Source organism: Vitis vinifera, chromosome 3 (assembly GCF_030704535.1).
Source record: "Vitis vinifera cultivar Pinot Noir 40024 chromosome 3, ASM3070453v1".
Lineage (NCBI taxonomy): Eukaryota > Viridiplantae > Streptophyta > Magnoliopsida > Vitales > Vitaceae > Vitis > Vitis vinifera.
Window position 1 is genome coordinate 3,463,365 of NC_081807.1, and position 15,470 is coordinate 3,478,834.

Here is a 15,470-nt window from a genome sequence, read left to right on the forward strand (position 1 = left end):
GCATTTCTTCTTCAGTAACACTTAATTTTTGTGGCAATTCTTGCAAATCCCAATCATAGTATGTGGCACTGGTGTACTTTTGGATTATTTTGTCTTTCAACTGATTACAAGGGTAGTTTAGTCCTCGAAACAGTTATATGACCAGCACCAGCAAGGATATCAGAAAAGAGTAATTGCAAAGGATTGCTGAATGACACCACCTTTCCTTGCCTTCATCCATCTCAACCTAGCTCCCTTGCCCCACCCAACACTAAAACTTGCCTTCAACCCTAATTCCTCGGTCCCCTCCTCCATCACTATCAAACTTTTTTGGTACCTATGGTGTGAACGAGTCTCATAATGTTGTAGTTATTATAAGATGCTAACAAGAAACAATTGAGGTCAATACGTATCGATATTATTTATAGTACGCTGCAATATACATACATTATATATTTTATGTACTTGGAGAAAAAAATCGAAAAAGAATCAGGGCGAAATGGCATATGGATTAAACTCATCCAAGAAATCGTATGATTAATGTTCCGATTCACATCTCCATCTTTAGATTGCTAGCATCAATGGGACCTGCAAAAGTGAGTTCAACCCCTTTAGATCCAACAATTCAAGGTGACATGTTCTTTTACGGTTTAGAGAAAATGTAATTGTCAGAGAAATGGAAGAGTATCTCCCCCTATTATCCAACGACACTATAATTTTATTCTTTCTGATTAGGCATTAGAACCGTTGATTTTGTCTGAACTTGTGAATCATAAACAGTTAGATGTCTTGAACAAGTCCTAATGCATAATTCCTTTAGTAGCTTTTTCTTTTTGGAAGAACAGTATATGGAATATATGGTCATTCAAAAGATATATAGGAGGAAAAAAGACAGTAAAAAGAAAGATCCTTATAAGCAATTTCTTCATTTTTTTAAAAAAAACCAGAGATAGGACCTGACCAGCCCTCCAGTGCTGAGCGTTTGTGGGTCTCTTTATGGTCTCTATCATCTATATTTTAATCCATTTGCGTCATTTGTTACTTTATTATCAGAACATTGACAAGACATTTTGATTGTATTTACCTGTAAATGCTGCCTGAGATGGGAAGGACATTAATCTTCCTTGATGAAATTCTGGGCCGTAAAGGTTTTGTAAATCAGCATCCCAGGTTGAAGAGGGCTGGATTTGCTGTAAAGCAAGCGGTCTATGTGAGAGACGATACCAAAAGAGAAAAGAAATGTCTACACTAGTGAGAGACCAAGTATGGGAAATTTACAGTGAAGCAGGAGTCCAGAAAAGTATCAGGGATTGATACTGGGGCGCTTATGGTTCTGCGGAGCGCGATTTCTGCGGGATTTATTCCCATTTCCACCCCACATGTAGCCACTTGTTGTATTGGATCATAGTGAAGATATGAAGGGTTAGTCATTTCTGATGACATTCCGATGGTTGGAAAATTGGCTGCACAAGCAGGAAACACCTGTTGACATAAAAGCAAATGACAGTTAGAAATTAGAACAAACAGGAGAATCATGAAAAACTAGCATGTTTGCATGGATTTACTGATTTTTAGGTTCCCTCACCTCTTTTGCTAGGAAGTTGTCGATGTTGAAGTCAAGTCTGGGATTCACAGCTGCTAGTTTCATGGATAGAAACTGTTTACAAAGTGGTTCGATAATTAGACTGAATTCAGCAACATGGAGATATATGTGTATCTATATTTTGTGTATTAAGATTGATGAGTCTGTGGCCCTGTACCTCTACTTGTCGTTGAAGAGATTGTACATAATTGATGATTTCATCGAGCATTCCGGCCTTCCCTGTGATCTTGTTGCATCCCGGAACTAAATCTTGCAGATATTTCATTCTCTCGCTGATTTTCTCCCTTCTCACCTACACAGGGCACACACAACATAAGTTAGATAAACTACTCAAGAGAAGGTAAACTATGCGGAAAATCGTTTATGAACTTGCTACTTACTCTTTCGGCCAGGCTGTGGCTGTCAGTGGCCTGGCCTCGCCGTGCTCGAACATGAATGTAGTCGGGTTTTTGAACTTCTGAAACCTTTGAAGTATCTGCTGATGTTTCTCTATTGTTGTTGTTGGTGGTGGTGGTGGTTGCGGTGGTTGTAGTGGTGGTGGTGCTGTTTTTGTTATTGTTTGCCTCAGTGATCTTGGACTCCCCATCCTCTGCACATCCCTTAATCCTCTTATCTTTGGTTTCCTCTTCTGCAACAACCTGAACAGACCCAGTTTTTGATGAGCAAGTTGAGTGATTTGTGAAGTGAACAAAGGCAATGGGGCCTTAGATGGATGTAAGTGAATGACAGAGCAGAAACAGAGTTGTGGAGACCATACAGGACAAGACGGGAGAATTGAGTCATTTTGAGAGACAAGAAATGAGTGAAGAGAAGGTAAAAAGGAACTGAAAAATCTATACTTTCCGGGCTTGTTTCAGAGAAAAACCAAATGATCAAACCCTCCAAAGGTTTAGACAACAGAAGAAGCATACCTTTGGGCTCTGCACCTTATCAGCCTTTCTCTTCTTGAAGCTCTCTCTTCCGACCGCCGAAGCTATCTTCTCTGGCAAAACAGACTCCCGAACTTTAGCCTCCGCCGCCGCTAGTGGGCAACTGGAGGTTCTCGAAGTAGTATGATTCATCTCAAACCCCGAGCAATTCAGTATTCCTGCAGACTCAAATCCTGCGTTCTCCACATTAAATCCGGTTCCGGGCATCGTCAATTTCCCAAACTCCGGCCACACATTTTCCAAACCGGGGTCCGCCTTCACCGCCCGGCCCAACAAGTCCCCGACGCCCGCTGAGTCACCGTTGATCAACCCATGAAACTGCTGAGCTTGTCCAACCTGACCACCCATGGAAAACATACTAAACTCATTTCCACCAAAATAGCTCTGCTGTTGCTGCTGCTGCTGCTGCTGAAACTGCTCTTGCTGCCACTTCATCCGGACTCTCTGCCTCTCGAAAACAGTCATGTCGGTACCGTTTCCGGCAACATTCCCTGACGTACTTAGGCAGTGCAGCATCTCCGGCGACGCCATGTTCATCATTAACCACCCTTGCTATCCTACGCAGTGTGCTTTCCTAGTACAAATTTGGTGCTTTAGGCAGCTATATACTCCTTCATAAGGGGTGGCGTTGCTACCTTGCGCCTATGTAAGCATGTAACCGTGTGTTTACACGGCTATTACTAACTTGCGCTTGTCGCCGGCGTTGAAGTTAGTGTGGGAGTAGAAGAGAAAAAAATAATAAGAATTGTGTAAGGCTAAAAGAGTAAGGAGGGTGGGGTATATATAAATGAAAAAAGTCACCGGAGGAGTCTGACAGCAACAACCGGATTCTGACCCTTCTCACCGGAATAAATGAGAGAGAGAAAGATAGGATCATAGGAGTGAGATAGAGGGAGGGGCAACTGGGGCAGAGAGCCATCGAATGTATCCATAACCAGAGGCCGTGGGTGATGGGCCCCACTGACATGACCGCCACGTGGGCTTGTCCAGAGGTGATCCTCAAGAAAACGGGGTTTTGGGCTAACGGGCCCAGAACCATTCCGCTTCCGCTCACATGGTTTACCCACACGTGTCACTCTCCGGTGCCTCCCATTTGACGTGTCAGACTGATGACGTGGATCGTGACGACCCCCCTAAAAACGGGCCTAGGGCTGCTCTCTGATTGGCACTGGGTGCCCGGTAGTTGTAGGGTATGTCAGAAAGCTTTAGGCTACCCTAACCCTCCAGAGAAGCGTGGAATCACAGCCCTCCTCCCACTAGACAGTGCTCTCCACACGCGTTGTGGGGCGTGGACTACTGCAATCATAGGATTGCATGCTTTAGCTGAAGATTCTGCGGGTGTTAGGGAAGATGTCAGTCCTAAAAATAGTATATTTTCATTTTTTTAATAATAATACAATAATACTTTCACTATCGTTATACCTTTGTCATTAATTGTCAGAATCATATATCTAACTTTCTACTTACAGCCCTAACTATCTCTACTGATTACATAAACCCCCCAAAAAAAGTCCTTCCCCAAATATCTCAAATGCATGGACTTTCCGCACAACCATCAACTCCATATTAGATTTTAGATTTGATTCTAACAAAGATTTATTCTTATTAGTCAACAACGTGATTAACATCTATTATTGCTTAATTAATAGTCTTTATTTGACTTCAACATGATGAAAGCCCTTGAAACTCTTGGCTACATTAAAATAAAACGATGTTTCTACTACTCGAGACTGATTGATGGATTAGTTAAATGGATTTGTCAAAAAAAATTATTTGAAACTATAATTATACCGATAAGATGAAAATTGAGATGTAGTCAATTTAAGGATGATTTTATCATTTCTAAGTCTAGATTAGAATAAGACCATATGTCATTGTCATAGATAGCAGAAATTATCGACGGTCCATTTACGAGAATTTTTGTTGTGAAAGGTATTTAGATCGAGGAGAGTGAACGAAGGGGAGGGGAAAAGGGAGATATAATCAGGGGGATGGTGGGAACAAGGCCAGAGAGGATGAAGGCTACTTCCATTATCACCTAATGGGGGCCCTATCATCAACTTCTCCAAATTCTTTTCCTCTACTTTATTAGTAAGCCTCTCTTTGCTTTCTTTCTCTCACTTACTCACTCTCAATTCCATACATTCACACATGACTCAATACCAAAACTAAAGGCAAATGGGGCCTCTCTTTCTCTATCCTACTTTTTCAATCACTTTCTCTGTGGGCTTCATCCCCAGAAAACTACCCCCTACCCCTATCCATTTCTCCTTTTCTTTGCTTTGTGTTTTTCTTCTCCTTTCTTTACATAAAGACAATGTATTTCTATCTTTAATGCTTCTTCTTTCCTTTTTAAGTATAATACTACCTTATATAGAGATTTATTGTACAAATGTATGGTATCAAAGTATGTCCACTTTGGTCATTTTGGAACTGCATGGAAATTTGGGCAAGTGAGGTTTTGTTTCTTGCTTTTTTTTTTTTTTTTTCTTTTATATATGTATAATTTTGTTCTTTATCAAACGTTCAAAGGCAACAATCATGATAGTTTTGAGCACAATGGTATTAATTTGTCAAGAAAAATTAAATGTGTGGGGTGTGCTCCAAAAATATTCAAGAAAAATGCTTTAAAAAAAATTCTCATTTTGATTTTACTATGAAAAATATCAAATATAATTAAAATTAATTATAAGTTTATAACATTTTACATTATTAATTATTTACATAAAAAATAAATGAAACGGGTCCAAAATAAAATATAAAAATATTTTATTGACGTTAAATTTATTATTCATATATATATATAACTTTAAAAATAAACTTCCCTAAAAGTTATGAATGAAACAAATAATCTTGACATTATATCAAATGAAAGACATCATTTTCCATTTGAATATCTCATGCCCATTCTCTCCTAGATTCTATGGATTTGATTTTTTTTATTTTACACTGAAATTAAGAAGTTGAAAATGATTCCTCCCTGAAATCTATGAGCTCATATGTTTCAATGCCCATGGATTGTGCAGAGAATGTGGTCCAATGAGGTTCAACCACACCAAATCAGAGAGGAAAATAAAAAGGGGGGAGGAATAGGGGTTTGTGAATGGTGGGTGTGCAGTCCAAAATTCAATGCAAAGGCATTTGTCAGCATATGAGGAAGGTGTTGCAGAAACACAGGGACGAACCACTCATTGACATTGAAATAGTTTATTCGTATATGGAGTTAGTTTCCCTCTCTCTCTCTCTCTCTCTCTCTCTCTCTCTCTCTCTCTCTCTCTTATCTTATCTTTGATGGATAAATGAAAATAAAAATAAAATAATGGAGGAGAGATTAGAGATACATTGGAAGAAGATAGATAGGTAGATCATAGAGCATCATTGCAGCAGCAGATCCAAGGGAGAGGTCAAGCCCCAAGCCAAGCCTCCCCTTCTACCTTCTCCTCTCCTCTCCTGATCTCCCCCTATTAAAGAGAGACATCTCCAGAGACTCCTCTTCTGTCTCATACTCCATTCCCTTGCCTTCCCATTTCTAATCATTACATTTACCGACTCAAACTATGGGCTCCCTTCTCTCTTTTAATGCTTCTTCCTCTCTCTTCACACATGCATCTCCACTTCTTTCTTCATCTCTAAGGCCCCATTTCGTACATTTCTTTTTTCTATCAAAATCTTTCTCCTCTTCTTCTTTATTTACTTATTTTGTTTTTTTATGTCATAGAGGAGAAGGAGAGGAAGGAAAACTCGTAGAAAAGAACTTTAAGGTATATTTGGTTTCTAAAAAATATTGAAGAAAATAATTTTTTTTATATTTTTATAATAAAAATGTTACTTTTTTTTTTTTTAAATAAAGAACCAAAATAGCTTTTTAAAACTCTAACATAATTATACAACTTCAAATACAATTCCACATACTAAATTTCTTACATGGGATTGTATGCTATATTCTTTCTAGTGTATTAGATCTTTTTCTTAGAGTTGGTTTGTGAATAATTTTTTGATATAATATCTTTCTCTTTTTTTTTTTTTTTTTGGATAGTCATTTAAATGTTTGGTTCTTAAAAAAAATGAAAAATAAAATAAAGAAAAGAAAATAGAAATTAAAAATAACATGAAAAAAGAAAAAATATTTAAAATTAATAAATTATTTTTATATGTTTTTTCAAATTTATTCTCCTTATTTTTCCTCTTATTCATATAAAAAAACTAAATAATTTTAAAATACATACACAAAAATTACCTATGTTTTTATCTATGTTAGGTAAGATAAAAAATATCTTTTAGAAAATTTATTATAAAGAATTTTTAAAATTTTTAAAATTTCTCCAAAACTCTTAATTTGTATTACGAAATAACGAAAATAGATAATAAGAAAAAACATAGAATAAGAATATATAGATTTACATGGAAAACCTAAAAGGAAAAAATCATAGGTAAAGAAAAAGAAAATCCATTATACCAAAAAATTGGTATAAGGGGGAGAATTGTGAACGGTTAGAGAAGAAACATAATCATCATCATAACCCTAAAAATATACATTATACATAGGCGAGAATAATAAACAAAGTAGGTCCATATCGCGAGAGCGAAGCCTCTGCACCCTCATTGAGATCTATGGTGGGTTACGGGGTCGGGCTTATTCATATCAAGTTGGACTAAAGAAAATTCAGGTCACCAAACTCTAACCATTTGAAAATAAATATCTTCCTTAAATAGATTTTAAATAATTATATTTTTAAATAAATATTTTAATACTTTATACTAAATGGGCGTTCATTAAATATGTTTAAAATCGTTTAAAATCATACCTCACTTGGGAGGACGTGACCTATGTACATTGAATCGCGTGACATCTAATGATCTTATAAGAAATCCATATTAATATTCTTAGTTTTATTATTTTTGTTTTTTCTCATAAATAATGTTGTGGGATTCTTGGGAAATTGCTCTTCTACCCATCAGATCATTCATGGATACTTTTTCTTTTTCTATTATATCTATATACTTGAATTTATTAATTTGGTTCCATAATAATAATAATAATTAGACAGAAAATATTTCAGAAATTTTCATTTGCCTTGGTGTCTGCTGCTCACAGTGGCACGTGTCCTAATAAAATGTGTGATTAAAATTTTAATATTTTAAAAATAATATAGGTATTTTAAAATTAAGATATAATTTCATTCTAAGAATTATTTGGACTTATAAAAAACATTTTTTGAAGAAAAATAAATACTAATTAATTTGGATATTGCTCAGAACATTTATGCATGCATGACTTTGGAACTTGAAAATTATTTTTTGCTAAATCAATAATTAAAGAAAACTATAGCATAGATGGGGAAAGAAAAGATTATTTTTTTTTAAAGAAAATAGCAAATGAAATAATGAATGGTAGACCAAAGGAAGGGCACAGGCCTATACCCTCCATAGCTAGGGAGACACTGCCCAACAAAATTGAAGAATTTTCCTCTTAGGGCCAGGCAAGAGGTGGGTGGGACCATGAAAGGGTATAATCTCAAAGGGCATACAGACCCATCTGCCCATCTCAAAGGGCACTTCTTCCCAGCTGGGGTTGGCCCTTTTGTTGTGATTTCAGACTTCTCAGGCAAAAAAGTGTATGAAAGCTATGTATCAATACTCCACTCTTTCTAATTATTATTAATTTTCTCTTCCTTTATTTCATTTTCTTGTGTACTTTTCTTGGTAAAATGTCAAAACCAGCCTGCTGGATCACATTAGCTTTTATTCCTACCCATCTCCAAAAAGGCAATTCATTTAAAGGCATTACATTGATGTGCCAGACTTTTATTTATGTATTGCAAAAAATAAAACATTCTTCTTTTATGTCCACCTTAAATTTAAATTTAATAAGAATTTTATTGATAATATAAGCATTAAGTATCCATTGTGGATATATATATTTTTTGTTTTAAATAGTAATAATTTTTATATGAGATGAATTTTTAGAGGCTTATATTAAAAAAAAAAATTACACTGAAAAAAAAAATAACGATTTTAAAAATTGTTTAAAAAAAATTAAGGTATAAAAAATTTTTAGTGCCTCAAAATTTTAAAAATTTTGAAAATGTCTTCTAAAGATATAAAGTAAATTTAGATTTTTTTTTATAAAATGTTTTAATTTTATATTATTTTTTTTAATTTTACTTAAAAAAACCCAAAAAATGTACATTAAATTGTTTCATATTTAATAGAACTTTTATATATGAAGAATTTTTTCACTAAAAATCAAAATTTTAATTTTAAGTTTTATTTATAAAATATTATTAAAAAATGCAAATATATTATAAAATTTTAATTATGATGATGAGAATATGTTTGGTTCATAAAAAATTTAAAGAAAAATGCCGAAGGAAAGAAAAAAAAAACTCAATAAATTAATTTTTATTTATTAATTCAAATTTATTTTACTTATTTCAATTTTTTTATATAAAAATTAAATAATTTAAAAATGCATAACTTTCTGATTATTTTTTAATGTATTTAATTTTTAAAATTTTTAATAGTAAATCAAACATAAGAAAATAATTTTTTTTAAACATTTTTTTCATTAAAATTTTCTTGGAATTATTTTGGTTTTTGAAAAACAAAAAAGGTTAAAGCAATGATTCTATTATTTTTGTGAATGTAAATTGTTTTATATTTAATAAAACTTTCATATTAATATTACCTTTCCAAATCATGGTTTTAGTGTCTATTAGTGCATGTTAGGCAATGAAATCTAGAAATTTAGATGAAAAAGGAAAGAGAAAGAATGATGATTAGGGAATTGAGGATAAGGAAGGAGACATATGGAGGAGAAATGATTCTTGCTTTTTAGAGGGGGATGGTTGGGTGCATGAATCAGTAGGAAATGAGTCAATAAGCAAAAAGGGGAGGTCAAAGACATGATTTTTATATGTCAGATTGCAATAGCAAAGACAAGTTTCATGTCCAAGCATCATCTTCCCCAAACCAACATACCCACTCTTCCTACAAATTTTCCTTTGATAAAAACAAAAATCAAAAGGGAACTCAATCCTTATTCAATCTTTCTTCTTGCCCCTCAACTCCCTTTTCCACTCTGGTCCAATTCCTCCTTCCCCACATTTGCATGTGCCTCTAGCTTCTGTTCTAAAGTTCACAACCAACCTTCAAGATTGGGCTGCAGTTTGGCTTTACTCTACTCAAATCTTGAAGCCATGAGGCATGATGGAGTTCTGAGATCTACCTCATTAGAATAAGAAAAAAGTATACATTTTTGTAGGGAATTGTTCTTCTACTTGCTTATTTGAATTGAGAGTAATGTGGGTCTAACTTCTTCAAAATTCAATGCTGACTATTGCTTGTTCTTGTTTGGAGGAAATGGTCAAAAATTTGCCTCCTCACAAAGTTGCATTTTTGAAGTGATCATACCATAAGATCTATGGAATGTGGTATTCCAATTTTGAAAAGAAATACAGTGTGTGATGGTATATATGTGGGAGCAGGAAGATGAGAAGAAATACTCTTCTTTAACATTTATTTGGGGCCAATTGCTTCAACTTTTGAAAATTTTGTACTAGAAATTCTTATTGCTTTGGGATTTTAATATTTTATCCTTCAAAAGTGAAAAAGGCCCACAATTCCTTTTCTTCATTTGCAAGGTAAAATTGGGAAATAAAAAACCATACTACAAAATTTTGTACAATATACTTTAATGACACATCCACCATAGCTTGACGGGAACTTTAGGGAAGAAAAAGGCCAAAGGGAGCATTTCACAATTTTCCAACTGGCTTTTCTTAGTGACCACTGAAAATTCTCCAACACCCCTTTTTTGAGTGGTGTGGCACAGTACCCTAAAGACCATTTCCATCCACCAGTACCTTCATCCATTAGACCCTAAAAAAGGGTCCTAAAAGCCAACCCCATTTGAGATGCTTCATCAACCAACTCCAATGCCTAGTCCTAGTCCAAAAGCAAAAGCCTAAAAGAGAAGTTACCCCTCATTCTGGCCTTGATAGCTATGTTACCCTGCTGTCCCTTTCTAGTTGAAGTTTGTTTGGAATTGGAGTTGGGTGATGATGTAAAACTAAAGGAAATTGGAGAGACAGCCTCACATGAAGTTTCAGAGGTAACCCATTATGTACAAGGACATGAAGAGCCTAAATTCATGAACTTCATATGGTTGAAGGGAGGTTATCATAGTGAAATTTAAGGCATCTTTAGGCATTTTTTAGAGTTAGGAGGTTTGATTTTCCAATTCATAAGCCCATATGGGGTGTGTCCCCATTTCTTTTAGCCACCGAAACCAGTACATCTTCTTACCATTACACTATTTTCCTTGTATGCTCCAACTCATTCTTGCCTTGTGTCCCCCCAAGACCCTTTATACCTACCGAGGATCGATAGTTGTCGACTCATTATTCATCGCTCCTATCTCTCTATTATCATCACCTCTATTTCTAAAGCATAAATTTTTTTATAATTTGGATGATAATGAGGATTTAATACTGCATAGGTCATGGTAGTGATTGCTTCTGAGGGGTCTTCATGGGGCCAAAGACAATCCTTGACATTAATTTGAGGTAGGATTTTTTTTTTTTTTTCAATATATAGTTTAAACTCCTATTTGTCATGGAAATCATATACAACTCAAAAAAGTTATTGCATGAGAAGAAGCAGTAAGCTTCAATGCCAACCACTGACCACAAGTATATATCATACACCTTGGCATGTCCCCAAATTAGGCTAGCCTTCACACCCTTCCCTATTGTCTTCCAAACATGAATCAGAAATAACATTAATATGATGTCCCATGGAGAGCATCATCAAAAGGACAGTGGGACACTAAACTTGGAGAATTGAAGCTTGAAGATGATGGAAAGTGGGGGGGTGGTACCACTTTATAATTATAGAAGTTGTGCAAAGTTTATTGATCATGACACATGTGATTAGATTTTAATCATCTTGTTTGAAAATTAATTGATATTTAATAATGATATACTAAGTCTTTAATGACATTCGTTCACCATCATTTGAGATAACCCATCATTGAGCTTAAGAGCGATACTATTGCACCTCAACAATCAGTCCCTCAACTTGAAACTCCCGTGACTCAAATTCATGATCCCAGTTCTAATGTCAATTCTTAGATTGAGTTTTAACCATCTCATTTGAAAATCAAATGATATCAAACAAGAATAGATTAAACCTTTTATAACATTTGATCATCAGCATCATCTAAATGACTCATTTTTGAACTTGAAAACGACATTATTATACCTCCAACAACACCAAACACTCAAATATATATCCTTATTCAATTGATTAACTATCTTCAATTCTCTCATGTCTCCACTTTCATAACTTCATATTTTCATGGCTCAAATGAGGGAATTCTCTTGCTAATCATTGAGAGTGGTTGCATTAATCTTTGGTAAAAGTGGGCAAATTTTTTTATAATGATTAATGTGTGTGCCTTTGATTAGAGAGTAAGCATATTAGTTTGCTAAGTTTATTGAGACAATAAGATATGAACCCATTTATTGGCCAATAATGTTAGTCCTCATAATGACACTAATTGATATTTTGTTATGGAGAGTCACCTTGCTTTTATTATTTTCTTCAACTTCACTCATTATAAAATGATGCCATTGAGACCCAGCAAAAGGGGTCCATGAATTTGATTGGGAGGGTCTGTAGAGGAGTCCTTGGGCATTGATTGTGGGGGCTCTTTTAAAATGTGGGTTCCTCCAACTGTAAAGATGGTGGGGGATGGAGTCTTTCAAGATTATGATGGTGTTTGGTTGGGTGTAAACAAAGTCAATATGATTTTGAGACATCCAGCTGTTTTGAGTTATCATTATAATATAATAATTTTAGCCTTCTGTTCTTTACCACTCCTCTTATATCTTCTCCATCCTGTTAGATTTTGAAGTTTGATCCTCTCCTTGTACAATTAAAGTACCCTTTGGAATTGGCCTCCAACTCTGGTTTATATTTATAGTCATTTCAACTTGATTTTTTCTCTGGGAATCAAAGTCTGTGTCCATCATTTTCCCAGGATAAGCTCTAATACATAATGTATCAGGCAAAGGAAAATTATACCATACTATATATCATAACAAAATTTTATAATAAGATTTTCCTATGCCATATATATCATGCAACTTGGTCTAGGCTTATAAGTACCTACAACTGTCTTAAGTGTAGGGTAAGAAACTAAAAAGTGTGCTAATTGAATAATTGCCTACTTGTACCTATTGCCTATCTATAATTCCCGTCTTTGATCTCATTACATTTATTGAATAAGTAATACCGATTTAATATCTAATTTAGCTTCAATCAACAAACACTATTCCCGTGAGTTAAAGTCTTGTTTGTCTAGATTTTAGTTTTAGATGATATTAGTTTTTTTGCTGAATAGAAAATATTAAAATATTTAACCTTTTTTTATTCAGTTAAAAGTAATTTATTGACATCATTCAACATAATTAAATTGAATCTATTGATAACAAATTCACTTTAGTTATATTGGATGATGTCAATAAGTTACTTTTAAATAAATAGAAAAAATCAAATATTTTGACATTTTCTATTTAACAAAAAAACAGACACCATCTTAATTAAAAACTGAAACCAAAGTCAAAATTATAATTTTTATATAAGTCACAATCAAGTTTTAACTATAAACAATATTAATTTTCAAATTAAACTTTTTTTTTTAAGTTATAAACTTTTTGAATAAAATTAAATAAATAGGTACAGAAACTTTTATTAAAGCTTAAATAAGAGTTTTTGACTTCTCAAAAATCAAACCTAACAAAGTCTTAATATTTTAATTTGCTTACAAATTTAAGAAAATGGTATTAAATATGTTTCTTCTTCTTCATTATTTAGAAAAAATATTTTGTAAAGAAATTGAAAAAACATTATTGATGTGAAATTCATATCTGACAACCAAAGAGATGGTCCAAACAACAATCAAGGGGCATAAATTTTGTTCCTATGAGTCAATAAAATGATGATATCACTAAATGAAAACAATTATGGTAGGTATAAAAATGTGAATGAGCCCAAGTTTAGGTGCTGCATGTCCATGTAGCTTTATTCCCGGGGCCTAAAAAAAAAAGGACTTATCAACTCCATTTTGTACTGCTTCACATGGCATATGGTATCACATATTCATATTACAGGTCCCCCTTAAGATATGGCACACCAAATCTAATCTAAATCTGCCCCACTTGCAGGCTGTTTATGTCTTTATGACCAACAAGATTATGACATTAACCATTCCAATAATTCTATCCATTTTCCATCTCGAAACCATGTGTCATCAACGTCGAGCTCCATCCACCAGATGAAGACCCTTGACGAATGTATGACTAAAATTTCAAAAAGCCATACCTTTTCTTCATGCCATTTGAAGCCATGCATAGGATGAAATGGTATTTCTTATCACTTCTAGGGTTAATCATTTACCCGATTTGGTATATATTATTAATTTATTATCGAATAGTTTAAGCTTTTGAAGTCGGGATTATTTATTTATTTATTTTTATTTTATTTTTTTATTTTTTTATTTTTTTATTTTTTTATTTAAGCTTGGAATGCATGTCCAACATGAATGTTGACAAATACATAGCTATCAACCATGCCGTGGGGAGTATATATATATATGAATAACTAAAGAGAGAAATTATTCCCTTTGGTTGGTACAAATCTCATATAGTCTATCTGCTTATCCTGAAATATATATAAAGACAGTGCGTCCATTTAAAATTTTATATATGCAAATTGCAGCATTCTAACGGATGGACCAAAAATGGGTGGTGGAATTCTAGGGTTCCGGGGAAGGTATAGTGCCCTAAAGCAAAGTAAAAGGGCGTCTGGTGCCCAGGAGAAGCCATCAAAGATCTGGGCTTTGATTCTTGAAAAAGAGACTAGTGATGGTCCAGACTTTGTGAGGGACCCTCCCAACTTTTTGGGGAAGGACCACCAACTGTTGGGCAACGGTCTCCGATAATGAAAAACCTATGGAAAATTAAAAGTTGGATACTGAATTGGACCACTTCTCACTTCAATTTTCCATCAACCACCCTAGCCCGTTTTGCCTTTAGTTCTTCAACTGCATCTCTTTAGTTTTATTTTATTTTATATTTTTATATTTTCATATTTTTATTATAATATTCATGGAAAAATCATCACCATAGGACCCTAATGAAAATGACTAGTCTCTGCCTTTGTTCCTCCCTTTTCATAGGTCTCTATTACTGTATATATACCCACTGTGTCTCTCTCCTTTGTCCTCCTCTTCAGGGCACTATGTACTCGAAATTGCTTTAGGACAGTCCCTGTTGATGCGGGGCCAGAAGGAATTTGTATAGTCCCAACCGGCTCATGGTTACAACTGATGGGTTTGATCGGTTGGTTTTCACCTACAAACTCACGACTTGTGTACAAAACTCTACATCACTCGTGCCCTCATTTCCCCACTTTTGTTCTCAATCTGTTCCTTTTCTCCGGAAAAAAAAGGGAAAAAGGATGTCATCAAAAAATGGTAAAATTAAGAGTCCGTTTGTAGGAAACGTTTTTAATATTTTTAGTACTTAAAATTTTTTATTATTCAAGTATTAAAAATGTTAAAAATATTTTTTAAAATTACTCTCAAATACACTCTAAGTCATAGAAAGTCATTTAGAATGTAGTTTTTGCAATTTCCTCTGTCTTCAGCCTCAAAATTGATGAAGGGCAAGTTCTTGAATTTGTGCTCATTGAATCATTTGAATTTATGTTCGGGAATTGTGTTTTAAAAATATGTTTTTTTAAAAAAATAAAAAATAAAAAAATAAAATTAGCTTCCATTTTTTTTCAAATGAGCCCAACTTGATCTTCAAAACTTGGGCTCAGTTTTTTAGGAATGCAATTTGGATGGATTGATCCAACTTAATCCAAGCCCGATATATTTTTAATATCGA

General features: G+C 34.1%; 1 protein-coding gene across 1 annotated transcript; it reads right to left on the reverse strand.

Moving 5' to 3' along the window:
• Positions 1–375: 375 nt before the first annotated feature.
• On the reverse strand, positions 376–3,419 carry LOC100252098 (transcription factor bHLH63). The gene is made up of 7 exons (XM_002284077.4): positions 2,494–3,419; positions 1,963–2,220; positions 1,740–1,874; positions 1,565–1,636; positions 1,258–1,461; positions 1,064–1,169; positions 376–567 (listed from the first exon to the last, which is right to left on the reverse strand). The coding sequence occupies exons 1-7, from the start codon at positions 3,049–3,051 to the stop codon at positions 530–532; spliced, it is 1,371 nt and encodes a 456-aa protein (XP_002284113.1). The 5' UTR covers positions 3,052–3,419; the 3' UTR covers positions 376–529.
• Positions 3,420–15,470: the final 12,051 nt, after the last annotated feature.

Bases quoted from the DNA above. Each gene is read 5' to 3' on its own strand.
- LOC100252098 (XM_002284077.4), bottom strand. From the start codon at position 3,051: ATGATGAACATGGCGTCGCCGGAGATGCTGCACTGCCTAAGTACGTCA. The intron at 1,637-1,739 runs GTACAGGGCCAC...CTTTGTAAACAG, and splicing joins CTCTTCAACGACAAGTAGAG to TTTCTATCCATGAAACTAGC. The intron at 568-1,063 runs GTAAATACAATC...TCACTTTTGCAG, and splicing joins ATCTCAGGCAGCATTTACAG to GTCCCATTGATGCTAGCAAT.